The sequence below is a fragment of the Notolepis coatsorum genome (assembly GCF_963971535.1).
Source record: "Notolepis coatsorum genome assembly, chromosome: 18".
Classification (NCBI taxonomy): domain Eukaryota; kingdom Metazoa; phylum Chordata; class Actinopteri; order Aulopiformes; family Paralepididae; genus Notolepis; species Notolepis coatsorum.
In genome coordinates, this window is record NC_140182.1 from 96,720,990 (window position 1) to 96,739,146 (window position 18,157).

Consider the following 18,157-nt stretch of genomic DNA (forward strand, 5'->3'; position numbering starts at 1 on the left):
GCCGGTGTCCCCACGTGAGTGTTATGATGGCTGGCATGTGAATCTTTCACATCTCGATTGAACGATAAGTCTGTATTTTTACGAGGATTAAATATCAGTAAACTTTTCAAGAGCGTGAGGTAAATACAATTCACAAGCGTACATTTGGTAGGGGTAATTTCAAGTGTTTATCTTGGCTCATTTGTTCACGTTAGCTGTGCTCTAACAACAGTTACTCTTCACGTTTGAGCTCGACAATATACTTGTTGGTTCTTACTCCACCTCAGCAGTGTTACTGATCTGCTACTGATGTTACTTTTCTCTTAAGACTACTAGACACGATGGCAACATTTCGCAAGAAGATAGATAATCGGATCCGTGTTCAGATAGAGAATGGGGTGGCTCTGCATCATCGCACCATGTTCGTTGTGGTGGGAGATCGCGGGAAAGACCAGGTAAAAAGCTACCATCCCCTTTCCCCCAAATACTGTGTCTCTGTCATAATGCCAGGAGTTGTAACTCTAACCCCCCCCCCCCCCCAGGTTGTCATCTTGCACCACATGCTGTCTAAAGCCACAGTTAAAGCACGGCCTTCTGTACTCTGGTGCTACAAGAAAGAGCTTGGATTTAGCAGGTAAATATAAACTCCTTGCAATGATTCTGTTGCTACTAATCATTGGTGGTGAGAGAGGTATTGGGACTTGGTGTTATGATATTGTTAACTCTGTCTGACGTTGTGTGCACAGCAATCGAAAGAAGCGCATGAAAAAGCTGCAGAAAAAGATCCAAACCGGCACGTTGAACCTGAAAGAAGACGACCCCTTTGAGCTCTTTGTCGCTGCAACCAACATCCGCTACTGTTACTACAATGAGACGCATAAGATCCTGGGAAACACCTACGGCATGTGTGTCCTACAGGTGAGACCAGCACCTACTCGGCCATCTATTACGGATAGGAGAAAAATCATTGCGTTACTTATATTTCTTTGACTGATATTTGTTTGCTAATGTAAATACTGCGGCATGGTCATGCTGGACCTACAAAAGGCCTTCAACACTGTCAATCACTCCATTCTGATTGACAAGCTAAAAGCAATTGGTTTTGATAGTCTATCAGTGAGCTGGATGCAATACTCCCTTGAGGGGAGGGAACAGATGGTGGAGGTAAACGGTACCCTATCCCCCCCCCTCACAGTGAGCTGTGGTGTTCCACAAGGAAGCATACTAGGACAGCTACTGTTCCTTTTTATGCAAATGACATGTCGTCAGCTTGTGACTGCAACTTGTTCCTGTTTGCGGATGACTCAGCCCTGCTGGTCTCTGACAAGAACAAGTTAGAGGTTGAAAAAACCCTCAGCTCGGAACTTGGCAAAATCTGCACCTGGCTCGCTGACAACAAACTATCATTACACCTGGGTAAAACAGAGTCCATTCTCTTCGGTTCATATAACAAACTCGGCAAGGCCGACGGCTTCTCAGTTACAGTGGGTGACAATAATGTCACAAGGAAAGATGGAATTACATACCTAGGTTCAGGGAACAAAATTAACTTTTTGACTTACCAGCCATTTGGCTGGTAGATTTTAAAAACTACCAGCCAGGCAGATTTTTTACCAGCCAAAAATTTTAAATAGCTTTTTAGTATATCGCCATGTGTTATTATTACTATATAATACTCTCATTAGGGCTGGGCGATATGGAAAAAAATCATATCGCGATAACGATATGATAATTTTATTTTATTTCTCGATATCGATAATTATCGAATTGTTATAAGTATAAAATTTTTTTTTTTTTTTTTTTTTTTTTTAACAACAGATTTATGTTTATTTTGCAGCAATTCTTTGTCATTGCCGCCATCTTTAGTGTTACATCCCCTCACACTCCAGTTCTCAGGCTGCACTGCAGCTGGTTTAAAAGCTAAAGTAAACCGGCTTCTCTGCTGGCTGTGGCTCCAGAGGAGTTGAACAGTTCTGGCTCTGCTAGTTTATTTTCAATCTTTTGGCGCTTTTTTGGTGGACAAACCACCGCACATGTGCACCGTGACTCGTGACTGGAGTCTAGCTCTGCTAGCACACATAGTCTACTGTGTACAGACGGTTTCAAAATGTATTTTAAATTAGAAAGCAAACAAAATAAATGGACAAGAGAAAAAGAAATCTGAATTTGGTCAGTATTGTCATTTGGACAAGCAAAGCCATTACTTTAAGTTGCGGGCAAGAAAGACAAGTCTGTCCACTGTCTCTGGTTTTAAAACTGCCCTGTTGCAGGTAAAAAAAAAAAAAAACTTAAAAAAAAAAGACGATTTTTCGATTTGTTTTTTTATTTCGATATTCGATATCGATTATTAAAATATATCGCGATATTTATCGTTATCGTTATATCGCCCAGCCCTAACTCTCATATGCTATTTTCAATTAATATCATAAACAACATAAGGAATATTAGCATAATTTTGAGTGGACTGAAGGAATGAGTCAGCGTTAATAGTTTTAAATGCAAATAATTTATTGAAACATAGAAGTGGGGTCGGGGACACACACACTGTTTCAACTCACCACCCCCGCATCATATTGTAGTCTAGTCTGTCTTCAAACTTCCACTCCTCTCGAAACCTTTTTATATTTGAATATCAACATTATCTGTGCATCCTCAGTAATCCTCAGTTTACTACAATATAGAGCTGCCGCGGTATTGATGTTTTCCTTACCGCACACATTTGCAAAATATTTCCTACCGCCGCGGTTATTACCGCACACACACACACAAAAAAAAGAAAAGTTTGAATGCATTTTTTTTTTTTTTTTTAACTTTATTTTTTAGCGTTTATCGCTTTCCTGGTCAAGCATGACCGACAGTTGCAGGGTGAAACGGGAGAGAGAGCAGGGGGAGACATTCGGCAAATGACGGCGGGTCCGGGAATCGAACTCGGAGTCAACCAGATCCGTGACGCAGCACGGAGTCCCGCGCGAGCGCGGTAACATGGTGTGCTACTGGAGCACCCCTGAATGCATTTTTTTTGTAGTCTACTCTTTATAGCATATAGCCTGCCTCTAGTCTAAATGTCCATCTTTAGAGGATGACTTTGCAGCATGAATATTGTTTGGGATTCGGCATGCACGCATTCGTTATTAAAAGTGAAACACGGATTCGAAGTCTCCCCTCGGTGTCGCGAGCAGGGGTGGTAGCGGCGCGCCCGCCGGTTACCCCCCCGACCCTTTCTTCTTCTTATTATTATAACGTTACTACTTATGATTACAAAGGCATTCGATTTGTGGCATTAACGTTAGTATAGTTACACGTTCGTATTTGAGAGAGAGAGTATTCGGTTGAGAGAGTCAACAGCTTCAAGTACCTCGGAGCCCACATATCCGAGGACTTGAAATGGACCATACACATTAACAGTGTGGTGAAGAAGGCACGACAACGCCTCTACTTCCTCAGGCGCCTAAGGAAGTTCCAAGTCAGCCAGAAGATCCTTAAGAACTTCTACTCATGTACAATAGAGAGCATCTTGACCGGCAACATCACCTCCTGGTTTGGGAATAGCACTGCAAAAGACCAAAGCAGACTACAAAGAGTGACACGTTCAGCCGAACGCACAATTGGAGGGGGGCTCCCCACCCTCCAGAACATTTACTACAAGCGTTGCAAGGGGAAGGCTAAGAGAATTATTAAGGACTCGAGCCACCCGAACAACTGCCTCTTTGAACTGCTGCCGTCAGGCAAGCGATACAGGAGTCTCAAGGCGAGCACAGAAAGACTCAGAAGTAGCTTCTATCCCCAGGCCATCAGGCTGCTAAACGAACAATGAATGAACACTACACAACAACAACCACCAAACACACATAGCACACACATCCACACGCACACACTCACTTTAAACAAACACACTGTAGCACCCACTACACACACTTTATAGCACACACCCACTTTAAACAAACACACTGTAGCACCCACTCCCCACACTTTATATTTATGGATGAAGGATTGCACTACAACTCGTACACCTTACTGTAAATTGTACCTAAAATTGTACCTCATCCCATTTCTGCTTTGCACTAGATAGTACTGTACATTAGTACACTGCATAGTTGTGTATTGTATATTATATGGTAACTCAGAACATTGTACATATGTCTATACCGAACAACTGTGACCTCATTTTCTTCTAAATTCATGCTATATTATGTTATTATGTTATTTGATACTATCTTGTCTAGCACAGTCTCTGGAGCGTAACAGTAAGAAGCATTTTGTATGAAAGTATTCTGTACTTCTGTATGACAACTATTAAAAGAACTTGAACTTGAACTTGTATTTACCGGACCATAGCAAGGCAAGCGTTACTCAATTAATATCTAAGTTCCTTTCTTTGCTCAGAGCGTGCCGAGTTGTACCCATTCTGCGGTCTGTTAATAAAGTTTTCAATCAGACAAGTGTATAGAACGAAGGGCTTTTATTATAACATTTTATACATAACATACATATTATAATAAAATCATTATGCCTCGTTCCCTGAGGAGCGACGGCGTCGGTAATCCACTCCGGTCTCCGGTGGGAGCTAACGTACTATTAGCCGTGTTGTGATGGCTGAGATTCAGGAAGTAAAAGCACTGCAAGATGCTCCAAGCATGTGACGCGTATCTCTTCTGACCAATCAGTGGTCTGCAGTGTTTCATGTGACTTTTCTGGTACCCAATAGGGTCGCTTGGAATCTCGACAGAGAAGTAGGGTATATCTGCAGAGCCGCAAGCCCAACGAGAGCGTAATAATAATATAATAAAAAACAGCAGTGATGCCGGTATTCAGCCCAACGCTGCGGTGGGCATGATGTAACAGCGTTACCGCGGTAATACCGATACCGCGGCAGCTCTACTACAATATACTCCTCTCCTGAGTCCTGACTAGTGACTTCATCGTCTTTCCAAACGCACGCACACACACAGAGAAAGGGAGAGTGCCCCCCCCCCCCCCCCATTTCCCTTTCCCCAGTCCACACTGTCTGCTGTTCTCTATGGCTCTGCCGCTGATCAGGATTAGCTTGTTAGCTTACGCTAACATAACGTTCATTTCGGGCGATGTGGGCATAAAGGAATGGCGACGATGCAATGCATGTTAGATGCATTTGACCCGTTGTGAGAAGAAGAAAAAAACACAGACTTATTTCGGCTCGCAAAATAGGCGCACTGCTGTGTAGCTCTGCTCTCAGGGAACAAACTTAACTTTTTGACTTACCAGCCATTTGGCTGGTAGATTTTTAAAACTACCAGCCAGGCAGATTTTTTACCAGCCATTGGCGGTTGGCTGGTACTTATTTTGTTCCCTGCGGCTAGGTTCCATCCTAGAGGCAAATCTTTCCTGTGACAAAATGGCATCCAATGTAATAAAAAAAGTCAACCGACGAACTAGATTCTTGTACCGGATCTCCTCTCTGGTAAACAAGAGTACCCTGAAGACTCTGGCAGGAGCAAGGGTACTATGACTATGCTTGCACCTCATGGTACCAAAGCACCTCAAAGGCGCTAAAAACAAAATTACAAACATCACAAAACAAACTGGTCAGACTACTGCTTGACCTTACTCCTAGAACCCACCTCACCCTTGCCCACTTTGACAACCTAGGATGGCTTAGAGTAGACGACAGAGTACAGCAACTTGCAATGGGCCTGGTCTACAAGATACACTACACGACTAAGGTACCCATGTACATGTCAAAATACTTCCCAAAGGTCAGTGAATACCACGACCACAACACCAGAGGGAGTTCTACAAATCATGTGCAACCCAGATTCGGCTCAAACGAGGGACTAAACACTTTTCGCAATTATGCCACATCAATGTGGAACGCCCTACCCACAGCTGTAAAGGAATGTGAATCACTACCCACTTTTAAAACCACTCAAGGAGCACCTACGGGAGACTGCAGTTCAAAACTGGCCCCTGTAAATACCCTAACCCAGTGTTTCTCAAAGTGGGGGGCGCAGAGGCATGATAGGGGGGGGGCTTGAGATTTATTTAAAAAAACGTTTTTTTTTTTTTATTTTTTTTTTTGGATTACAGAAAATTATCACTAAAGTGCTATCTGTTGCAGCTGCACTGTTCTCCATGAAAATACCATTTCTCAAAATCTGAAAATCATTATTTAATAAAACACAGTAAAGGATCACCAAGTTACTCTGGATAAAAAAAACCTTTACAGACAACATTGAGACAAAGCTTCCTGACACACCTCCATCCAAACTCTTGGAAGAACTCTTTGAAATCTCATCTGATACCACCTAGAGAGCTAGTTTCAGAGTGTGGTGCTGAGTACCAAGTATCTCATCTCATGGCCCACCAAGTATCTCATTATGCAGCAGTTAAGGTGTTGATACCATTCAGCACCACATACAGTATCTGTGTGAAGCTGGCTTTTCATCCATGACAGCTCTGAAAACAAAATATAGGGCCAATTTGAAAGGTCACGATATTGGTGTTATTTCAATAAATTTAAACATGGCCCATTTCATGACTATTTTGTAGGGATGCACCGAATGGGAAATTCTTGGCCGAAACCGATACCGAAAATAGGAAACAGTTGGCTGAAAACCGAATGCCGAAAGGGGGGCCTGACAGAAAAAGTTTGAGAAGCACTGCCCTAACCCAACCCCCTCTCCAATGTACAGTAAATGTCCTAACCCAGTAATACATGAGACCCTCTTCTTGGACCTAGTAAGGTTTTGTCGATAATCCAATGTACAGTTACCCAACCACCTCAAATGTACAGCCCCCCCCCCACCTACCCATCCCCCACCCTACCTCCTACAATGTACAGTTTCTTCGTCAAATATATGGTACTCTCTTATTTTTATTTACTCTTTTGTATCACAAACGGTACTGTATTTGTAAATCTGGTATGTCATAAATGTATAGATGTAGCAGTACTGTATCTGTATGTCATATATGTTATGATGAATTGAAAATGGGGGACCCTGATGTAAACAAGACGAAAGTCTTTCTCTGGTCTGCATCCCCTTAACAGGTCTGCATCCCCTTAACAATTGTGTGTATTGAGCTGTACTGTATTGTACCAATTCTGCAATCTGTTAATACAATTTTCAATCAATGTTTCTCATGATCACACAGGATTTTGAAGCGTTCACTCCCAACCTGCTGGCCAGAACTGTTGAGACTGTGGAAGGAGGTGGTATAGTGGTCATTCTGCTCAGGACAATGAAGTCCCTCAAGCAGCTTTACACAATGACTATGGTAAACCTACACTATTACATCTGTGTTGTCATTCATTTTGGGTAATAGTAGTTTAATAATACTAGTAATATATAGGGCTGAGTGTTTGCAAGAATCTGGCAATGCGATACATGGGTTTTACAGCCCATGATACAGGGTTACGATTTAATGTATTACCATGGATTAAAAGGAGGTGTATTTCTATTATTGGGGTTAACGTGTGGAACAATACTGATATACAGTTAAGAATGAGTAATTCGCTTTTGGTTTTTAAGAAAATGGTTTGTAAAGTTATTTTTGAAAACTACAAGGGTGAATAATACTGTTTTTCTTTTGCTATTTTCTTTTAGAATACTGTTTTGGAGTCTTGTTAAGAATATAGGACAGGCATATATAAGCATTACGCTTCAGTCTGTACCTTTTCAGTCACTGTAAAATCAAATATTGATGGTGTATATATATTGTATTGTGTGAGATGACTGAATAATACTACTACTAAACACTGCAATATGAAGAAACGTAATGATATACAGTATATATATATATATTAAGGCTGTCAAAGTTAACGCGGTATTAACGCGTTATCGCCCGATTCTATTAATACCAGATACATTTTCTTTTGTATTCGACTTCACTCGGGTGTATTATTGATACTCTCATTGATACTATGTTTGTTTCTGACTCAAAGTGTGTGTGTGTGTGTGTGAGAGAGATAGAGAGGGGGGGTGAGAGAGATGAGGAAGGGGCAAGAGAAAGAGAGCTGGGAGAGTTCTCAGCCCTTGTGTGGGTTAATGTAACAAGTTCCTAACGTTTTCTTTCCCCTATTATTTCATGCACTTTATTCATTGTTTAAAATTATTATTTTCTTTTTAAGTTATTTTGTGCATCACTCTGTTTTGAATTTGATGCAAATTTGCAATGCATGAGGGACCGGGTCATCCTTTTGTGTTAAATGGCTGCATAAAGCAAGCATTTGTTGACTCTCATGTTGATAAGAGTATTAACACTTTGGGTGCCAGAGGACGCTTTTAGGTGTCCATGCTCAAGGTGCCGAGGACGCCGTAACTCGTCTTTGATATCAATATTTCAAAAATCTGTGATCTGATTCATATTTCCCATCCGCTGGCCTGAGACCCACCAACAAGCCCCACTGAACCCTCTAGCGGTTCAAGAGCGCCATCTGGTGGCCGATCGGCGCAATCGCCTAACAGGTTGTTACATGGACGATGTGCTATTCACCTATATTACTTCCGGGCACTCGGTATTTGTCCCGGCATTCTAGCTCGTCACAATACATAGCGATCCGTTGCAAAATAACTCTATAAACAACATGATTTGGACCTATATACTATTATACAAGCTGGAAATGGTTCATCAGGATAAACATCCCATAATCGAAAACGGTCTACACCACGCTGATCGTCCAACGGCGCGAGGAAGATACGGTAAGATTCAGCGTTAATTTTGATCGTGTTCCATATAAACTGTTATGATGAACATATGACCCACACTAGATGAATGATATAACGCTGCCCACGGAATTATAAACGATCCCCCGCCCATCCGCTCATCATCAGATCATACGTAGATCATTCTAGAAGTACGTCCAATTGAAATTATTTATATCGCCCCGATAGCCATCAAACTGTATTTCATCATCAATATAATGCATTTGGGGCTATAGATCACGTTCTGGAGAAAGCTGCAGAAAGAGATGAAAACATACTTATACATTAGACCATACTTTACTATGAATATGTGAATGAAAAAGTTTAACGTTGCTACACAATGAACAATACATATAGGACTTTGAATGGGCCCTAATAATGGCAATGTAGCAATAGAATTTAAAAAGTTATAGCCCTGCAAAGAAGGGGAATTTCTCCATAGACAAATAGAGCCGGCAACCTATGGTTGATAATGAATTTAGCCTTAGGCAATCAAAGTGTTAAAACTTGAAAAATATCAGTTTATGGTTAAAAAAGAAAATGCGATTAAATTGTGATTAATCGCGAGTTAACTATGGACAATCATGCGATTAATAGAGTTAAATAATCGATTGACAGCACTAATATATATATGTAATGGATGGTATCGTGAAGCGCAGTCAAGAAGGGCTGGGGTGAGTAGCGGTGCTATGGGTTAAACTCACTCTCACATCCTCAAAAGACGCATAGACACGGTACAAAGGAGTGAATTCACCTCTTGGTATAGCGGTCTGTGTTGCTGCCCGTGGTGTGGGAGACCGGGGTTCAACTCCCGCTCGGGGCATCGAAGTTTGAGGTGACGTTGTCACAACCGTTCCATATATATAAACTAATGGCACTACTAGTAAGATTTCTACATCAATATGTCATTGTAAATTCAATAGCGATACCGTGGCAGGATTACCACAGAAACATGCGAATGAACCATGACTGATGAGACCACAACAAGTCTGTTGTTTGCCTCTATATTGTACTTGTATATTATGTGACACCAGGTCGGATCCACAGGAGTTCTGCTGAAGGCGCAAAAGAAGCCTTTCCAAACTAAATTTGAGTAATCAACAAGCCTGGGGTTGTCATAGGCCTAACTCGATACAATATAGGTTATGATCTGTGCCCATTAGATATATTATATACCCATTCCCTGCACCACCTAGCTATACCATTATTTCATCTATACCAGCCTCATACTAGTCTATGGCATGAGGATAATGTTCTGTTCTGTGTCTGAACGTTGCTGTGGTTGTTTGTTCTCCAGGATGTCCATTCTCGATACAGGACTGAGGCTCACCAGGATGTGGTGGGAAGGTTCAATGAGAGGTAGGTTGTTTTATTATTTTCAGGCTTTTATGGACATCTAAAATATTAATAAATCAGCATTGGGGGGGAAATAAGTGTAATCGCTAGGACTGTCCTCAACTAAAGAAACCAGAGGTATCCTTGTAATTATTCAGGAAATAACTCTTCAGCATAACAGGTAAAAAAGCACAATAATCCACTAACAAAGTATTGGTTGACTAAGACCAAACCCACCAATGAGGGGGCAGCCCTAGTAAGCCCTAGCCCTATTAAGCTTGCGTCTCTCTTTTCCAGATTCATCCTGTCTCTTGCGTCCTGTAAGACATGTGTTGCCATTGATGATCAGCTCAACATCCTGCCTATTTCCAGCCACATAGCCAACATCAAGCCTGTTCCTCCTAAGACCCAGGTAGATGAAGGGTCCATAGCAACCCAGTGAAAACATGCATTATTTATTGGCTTGCTTGGTTAAACCCTGACTGACCTTTTTGACCAATCTTCTCGTCTCCTTCAGGAGGAAGGTCTGTCTCCACGGGAACAGGAGCTGAAGGAGCTAAAGGATTCCCTCCACGACACTCAGCCTGTGGGCGTGTTGGTGGACAGCTGCAAAACCATGGACCAGGTTAGAGGATCGCTTCAGATGCCCGGAGGTCCAGGTGTAGACATGCCTTGGTGTTTGTAGTCGTCACGGTGGGTATAACTGGTGGTGTTTGTGTCGTCTCCCAGGCCAAGGCTGTGCTGAAGTTCATTGAGGCCATCTCGGAGAAGACACTGAGGAGCACCGTGACTCTGACCGCTGCCCGTGGACGAGGCAAATCGGCAGCACTGGGTCTGGCTATAGCTGGAGCTGTGGCTTTCGGGTACAGATTACCATTAACGTGTGGTGATAATCGGACAAATCTCTCCCAGCACCGCTGCCTTGCATTGTTGCTCACGATGACCTGACTTCTCTTCACAGCTACTCGAATATCTTCATAACCTCACCGAGCCCAGACAACCTGCACACCCTGTTTGAATTCATCTTCAAAGGCTTTGATGCCCTACAGTATCAGGTGGGTTGTGTGGCCATCCTTTGTATATCTAACTGTCGGTCTGTGTAAGAGACCAAGCAGCCAGACGAGGAGGACACAGTGGTGTAGGCAAAAATAAGGGGTTTTATATTTACCCATGCAAATACATAACTTACAAACAGAACATAAACGGTCCAAATAATAGGCAGGACAAAAACAGACCGGAACGGAACTCAAACTATATATAGGTCCTGGCCAGAGACATTAACATAGGTAGGTTAATTGATATAATTAGTATTTTACTAAATAATATCTTACAATTCCGATTAATCTAATAAGAAATAAACATACAACATATCTACCAAACTAAACAACCAATAATCTTAATTAATAAGGAAAGACGTATAACAAAACTAAATTACAATACAATGAACCCCCCCATGGTTCGGTCCACCACCCCCATCCGGCTATTTAGGGTGGACCAGTCGCAGCTGCTCTGTTTGCCCAGAGCGAGGACGGCTGGCTGCAGACTTGAAGAAACAAACAAACGAACGAGATGCATGCACTTAAACCATGTAAGTCAGTTAATAAAGAATGGATATGATATCAGTACTCAAATATATTTGTCGTGTCTTTATGTGAAATAGAAATAGTGTATGTGCATCATGAATGTAAACTTGTACAAACAGAACTAAACCAAACAATAAGGGTGAGGGAACAAGTTAACATGTGCGGTGCACAGACTCATCCGTCACAGTCTGTCTGTGTATCTTAACTGTTGGTCTGTATGTCTGTCTGTCTGTCTGTCTGTCTGTCTGTCTGTCTGTCTGTCTGTGTGTATGTACCGGTAACCTTAAATCTGTCTGTGGATCTTTGCTTAATACTTTGGCTTCATGTCTTTTTGCAGGAGCACATTGACTATGAAATCATTCAGTCTTTGAATCCAGATTTCAACAAAGCAGTGGTGCGGGTGAATATCTTCAAGGAGCATCGTCAGACCATTCAGGTAAATGGCCCAGAACAGAACCGCTATTAAATAGGGATTGGGGGTGAATTGAATTTGAACCGATCCACAAATTCCTAAAATAGATAATTTATTTTCTTTCCAAAGAATCGATATTGTATCGTATCGTGATGAAACTGGTGATTCCCACCCCTACCGTCTACCACAGTCAAATGGGAAAAGTAACTCAAATCTTCGCATTTATTTAATCGATTTTTAAAACGAATCGTGACCCCCAAGAATCGAAATTGAACCATGAGATTCCCCGAATCGTGCACCGGTACTATTAAATACAATTTACTCTGCAGCAAACCCAACAAACCCATGTCTAGTTGCTGTGTGTGTGACCATTGATGACCTGCACCCCTCAGTACCTCCATCCTGCTGACTCTGTGAAGCTGGGCCAGGCTGAGCTGCTAGTTATTGATGAGGCTGCGGCCATCCCTCTTCCTCTGGTCAAGAAGCTGCTGGGACCTTACCTGGTCTTCATGGCCTCTACTATCAATGGGTCAGTAGCTCATCTACATAATAGGCTTGGGTTTGTGTGTATTAGGGCTGTCAGAATTCATTTCAATATTAAAATTTCATTTATAGAAAAAAAGTGTTTGAACTTGAAAGTAAAGTATGCATTTGAAAGTAAAAAAAAAAGTTTAAAAAAGGTTAGGCGAACTTAAAATGCATCCCATGTCCCTTTTTGTGATTTTTGGAAAGATGTGCCTGCAAGCTAATAAATTAGCGTTATAAAGCACAGCCCAATGCCTAATGATAGTTTTCCTATTGGTATGACAAATACAACAGACTATGAACTAGTTCAGTGTAAGAATCTTTGCTTTGGTGTGGTAATAATATGTACATTTTATCATGAATACTCATTTGATTTCAGCCTATTATTTGAATGGTATCCTTTGGGACAATCAACAGCCCTCGTGTGTATGAGGAACATGTGACGCTGTCTTATAGCAACGAGGATGATGTGTGTTCTTATGTACCCCAGTTGCTATTGCATGTACATATTTGTGTTTTATTACACATATATGTACATACATACCAACTATCCACCTGTTTTATTCTCCACCCATCGATCATCTATAGCAGGGGTCAGCAACCTTTTTGACATGAAGTGCCTGTTTGAAATATAGTTGTAACTAGTGTGCCTCAACAATATTCCATGCATCGTAAAAAACATTTCTCATAATCAGGTATTTTTAATGATAATTTTTACATTATTACATCATTATTGTTATTGTTATTATTAACAATATTATTATGATGGTTGTATCAACCCTAAATCTGAGTTGGGGAGGGGGTGCAATGCAGACAAACAGTTTTGCTTTACTGGGCTCCGTTATCTGGGGGCTGTAGTTGGTCACTTTAAGCTGCACACCGGAGCATCTTTTAATCCAGCTGTTTGCTGTTCTCTGATATTTTCTGACATTTTGTTGATGCGTCGCTCGACACTTCAAGCTGACATGGGGATATCTTTTATCCTTGATTTGATTGTCTCTGTTTGGCAAGCCTTCAAACAAAACATCTGAGCTACAGAGAAAAGCCTCCTTGATATACTCGACTTAAAAAAAAGAACCTGTGGGAGGATTTCAACAAGATAAATGCGACAACAGTGCAAAATATTTCACTAATATTTCAAAGCAAAAAAAGAAAAAAGAAAATCTTATTTTTCAATTTTTTTTAATGCTGCCCCCTGTGCCAATGAAAATGCCCCCGCGTGCCTATGCAGGCACGCGTGCCTAGGGTTGCCTACCCCTGATCTATAGCAACACTATTATCACCGACATCCAAGTAGGGGGATCTCCCCTTGAACGGCCCTTCTAAGGGTTCTCTCCTCCACATCGCCTGTGGTGCTTTTTTCCTATTGCTAGGTTTTTAGTGAGTTTTTCCTTACCTTCGCTGGGTTATGTGTGGGAGTATTGCATTTATTAATTTTAAATTTATTTTGGATTTCATGGTGGTTTTTGTTCTCGATTTATTGTGATGTTTCTTCTTGACTTGTTTAAAGAAGCCTTGTCCAGCCCATGGGGACATTACCTTATGATTTCGGGCTTTACAAATACATTTATTTTGATTTGTGTGTCTCTGATCCCTCTCTCCTCGTCCCACCGCAGGTATGAAGGCACGGGGCGTTCTCTGTCCCTCAAGCTGATCCAGCAGCTCCGGCAGCAGAGCGCCGCCAGCCAGCTGAGCACCACCGCGGTGAACCGGAGCAGCACCACGGCCCGGCTAGCGGCGGGTCAGTAGCCGTGTTACCCGTTGACCTACAACAACCACTAGCGCTTCACAGCGGCTGCTGCTGCGTTCTGTTATGGTATCTTAACTAATGTTCTCTGTTACCCCCCCCGCCCACGCAGCTCGCTCTCTCACCGAGGTCTCTATGCACGAGTCCATTCGATACGGCGCCGGAGACGCGGTGGAGAAGTGGCTGAACGAGCTGCTGTGTCTGGACTGCCTCAACATCCCCCGGCTCATCTCCGGCTGCCCCCTGCCGCAGACCTGCGACCTGTATCCTCTGTACACCTCTCTGTTTCCATGACATTGTAGTGAATGTTTTTAAAGGTGCATTATAAATGGCTTTTTCCAGTGTTTAGCATTATTTCCTAGCAATTGGGGATTATATCAATGTGGTCTGTGTCGTTAATTATCATATTGTCTCATCAGTCTAGTCTCGAGTTCACGAGATCTTCCCTCACTCAACTAAGCTGTTCTGATTTGACGGTATTGCTGACGTGAATATAGCACTGATTTGCTAGGTTGTGTGTAAATGCTCCGTGCCTCCGTGTGTCCCTCTATCTCTCTCTCCCTCGCAGTCGGGAGCACTAGCATATCACTGTAATATCTTTGCGCATGCTCCCACGCACACGCCCGTATTCAGATCCGCACAATAATAATCACAGAGGTATATATAACAAGTTACCAATGCATTGTCCCGTGGGATTATGCCCCCCGCTGCAAAATCAATTAGTATCCCCCTTAATCTCTCTCTATCTCTCTCTGTGCCAGTCGCAGACTGTGTGGATGACTGTCACTCAAAGTGCTTATGGGCGGAGCCAGGCCAACACAGCCTGAAGTCCAAAGGGGGAGAAATTATGCTTTTGACTACTTGATTAGAAATATAAAACAATGAATTCTCTGGAAAAAAAACGTACAGATGTGTTCAATAGACTCACAGGAATTGTGTAAAGTTGCCCAAATAGTGCAAGGAATAGCAATGCACGTCCCCTTTAAAGATCCTCTCCACTCAAAAACGTGTTTTCTTATGGTTAACTTGTTTTGGAAGCATGCCTTTGGCTATTACTGATTGTTATTTGTGCAGAACTTCACATTCTTTTCACAGGGAGAGGGAGAGCTTCCCTGTACTGTGGTGTCATTAATCGGTCAAACCTCTCATAGTCCAGTATGTGGTAACGTGACAGTTTCAGCTTCAGCATAAGTATAGGTATTGACATGTCTTGAAATAATATAATCTGCTGACTTGGAATTCCTGGTAAATATCAATGGGTGCTTGTTGCCAGTTTGCATAATTATTCATATTCAGGTGTAGATATGCTGTCTGTTAAGCCATTTTCAGTAGTTTATTGAACTATTTGGTGGACAAAACACATTTATAAAAATTGGTATTCAATATAGAAAACATTTTACAGGTTTAAAATCCATCTGGAGGGGATGTTTGACCTGTGGTTGGGCTGAACGAATTGAGAACAAATATCTTAATTGCGATTTCTATCTTAATTTTTACTGATATTGATGTGATTCATGATCTTGGAGGGAAGTTTTAAATTTCATTAAAGGATATTGAAATGATCATGATGTTACTACAGGGATCTGTACCAAAGAAAGATTAAGTCTAGAATAGGATTTGTAGACCTGGACGTCTCTGGAGCATCAAGATACTCCATTTAGAATGGTATTTTGACACACGTCCCATTATAATAAATGTTGCACCTCCTTTGATTTGGATATTGCATAGAATTTCAATGAATTGTCCTAAACCGTGGTTACAGTAGGGTCTTGTTATGGTTTTATTTGTAACTTTGTAAGTACCTTTTTAAAGTTTTGCATCACTCGGTACAGCTGGCGTTGTCCTTAGCCCCGGCGGTGCAGGTACTACGTGAACAGAGACACGCTGTTCTGTTACCACAAGGCCTCTGAGGCCTTCCTGCAGAGACTGATGGCCCTTTACGTGGCGTCACATTACAAGGTGAGAGGTTCTGAGAGGAGAATCCACCTCCCCTCAGACCATTATGTCATGTGCCTCTTCTGTCTTTTATTTCAAGTTTCTTTAATAGTTGTCATACAGAAGTACAGAATACTTTCATACAAAATGCTTCTTACTGTTACGCTCCAGAGACTGTGCTAGACAAGATAGTATCAAATAACATAGTATAGCATGTAATTTAGAAGAAGAAAATGAGGTCACAGTGTTCGGTATAGACATATGTACAATGTTCTGAGTTACCATATAATATACAATACTATGCAGTGTACTAATGTACAGTACTATATAGTGCAAAGCAGAAATGGGATGAGGTACAATTTAGGTACAATTTACAGTAAGGTGTACGAGTTGTAGTGCAATCCTTCATCAATAAATATAAAGTGTGGGGAGTGGGTGCTACAGTGTGTTTGTTTAAAGTGGGTGTGTGCTATAAAGTGTGTGGAGTGGGTGCTACAGTGTGTTTGTTTAAAGTGAGTGTGTGCGTGTGGATGTGTGTGCTATGTGCGTTTGGTGGTTGTTGTTGTGTAGTGTTCATTGTTCGTTTAGCAGCCTGATGGCCTGGGGATAGAAGCTTCTTCTGAGTCTTTCTGTGCTCGCCTTGAGACTCCGGTATCGCTTGCCTGACCGCAGCAGTTCAAAGAGGCAGTTGTTCGGGTGACTGGAGTCTTTAATGATTCTCTTAGCCTTGCCCTTGCAACGCTTGTTGTAAATGTTCTGGAGGGTGGGGAGCCCCCCTCCAATTGTGCGTTCGGCTGAACGTGTCACTCTTTGTAGTCTGCTTCGGTCTTGTGCAGTGCTATTCCCAAACCAGGAGGTGATGTTGCCGGTCAAGATGCTCTCTATTGTACATGAGTAGAAGTTCTTAAGGATCTTCTGACTGACTTGGAACTTCCTTAGGCGCCTGAGGAAGTAGAGGCGTTGTCGTGCCTTCTTCACAACACTGTCAATGTGTGTGGTCCATGTCAAGTCCTCGGATATGTAGGCTCCGAGGTACTTAAAGCTGTTGACTCTCTCAACCGGTGCCCCGTCGATGCTGAGGGGGCTGTAGTCCTTGACCCCCGACCTCCTGAAGTCCACAATCATCTCCTTTGTTTTGCTGACGTTCAGGGAGAGGCTGTTTTCCTGGCACCATCCCGCCAGGACCTTGACCTCTTCCAGGTAGGCCCTCTCGTCGTTGGCAGAGATATTTACTGACTCCATCTTCTCTCTGCTTCCAGAATTCCCCCAACGACCTCCAGATGCTGTCGGACGCCCCGGCCCATCACCTGTTCTGCCTGCTGCCCCCTGTGCCGCCCACACAGAACTCTCTGCCGGAGGTCCTGGCTGTGGTGCAGGTGAGACACTTGGAGCCCCGTCATGTCATGTGATCACAGTGTGTGTAGTTTGTATTGTGTGTTACGTCATGTCATGTGTTCAGTGTGTGTAGTTTGTATTGTGTGTTACGTCATGTCATGTGTTCAGTGTGTGTAGTTTGTATTGTGTGTCACATGTCATGTGTTCAGTGTGTGTAGTTTGTATTGTGTGTCACATGTCATGTGTTCAGTGTGTAGTTTGTATTGTGTGTTACATGTCATGTGTTCAGTGTGTAGTTTGTATTGTTTCATCATGTCATGTCATCAGTGTGTAGTTTGTATTGTTTCGTCATGTCATCAGTGTGTGTAGTTTGTATTGTGTGTTACGTCATGTCATGTGTTCAGTGTGTGTAGTTTGTATTGTGTGTCACATGTCATGTGTTCAGTGTGTAGTTTGTATTGTGTGTCATGTGTTCAGTGTGTGTAGTTTGTATTGTGTGTCACATGTCATGTGTTCAGTGTGTAGTTTGTATTGTGTCACATGTCATGTGTTCAGTGTGTAGTTTGTATTGTTTCATCATGTCATGTCATCAGTGTGTAGTTTGTATTGTTTCGTCATGTCATCAGTG

General features: G+C 42.2%; 1 protein-coding gene across 1 annotated transcript in view; it reads left to right on the forward strand.

Annotated features, from left to right (window-relative positions):
• Positions 1 to 18,157, forward strand: part of nat10 (N-acetyltransferase 10) — a gene marked incomplete at its 3' end in the record, with an annotated part of 39,019 nt that continues 20,862 nt past the window's right edge. The window contains exons 1-16 of the mRNA XM_084335457.1: positions 1 to 119; positions 308 to 434; positions 522 to 613; positions 726 to 897; positions 7,108 to 7,230; positions 9,955 to 10,016; positions 10,290 to 10,404; positions 10,510 to 10,617; positions 10,722 to 10,855; positions 10,954 to 11,047; positions 11,913 to 12,011; positions 12,380 to 12,516; positions 14,129 to 14,253; positions 14,372 to 14,522; positions 16,122 to 16,218; positions 17,454 to 17,570. Coding sequence (XP_084191583.1) covers positions 321 to 434; positions 522 to 613; positions 726 to 897; positions 7,108 to 7,230; positions 9,955 to 10,016; positions 10,290 to 10,404; positions 10,510 to 10,617; positions 10,722 to 10,855; positions 10,954 to 11,047; positions 11,913 to 12,011; positions 12,380 to 12,516; positions 14,129 to 14,253; positions 14,372 to 14,522; positions 16,122 to 16,218; positions 17,454 to 17,570 — 1,740 coding nt within the window. The 5' untranslated portion in view covers positions 1 to 119; positions 308 to 320. The remainder of the gene's footprint in view (positions 120 to 307; positions 435 to 521; positions 614 to 725; positions 898 to 7,107; positions 7,231 to 9,954; positions 10,017 to 10,289; positions 10,405 to 10,509; positions 10,618 to 10,721; positions 10,856 to 10,953; positions 11,048 to 11,912; positions 12,012 to 12,379; positions 12,517 to 14,128; positions 14,254 to 14,371; positions 14,523 to 16,121; positions 16,219 to 17,453; positions 17,571 to 18,157) is intronic.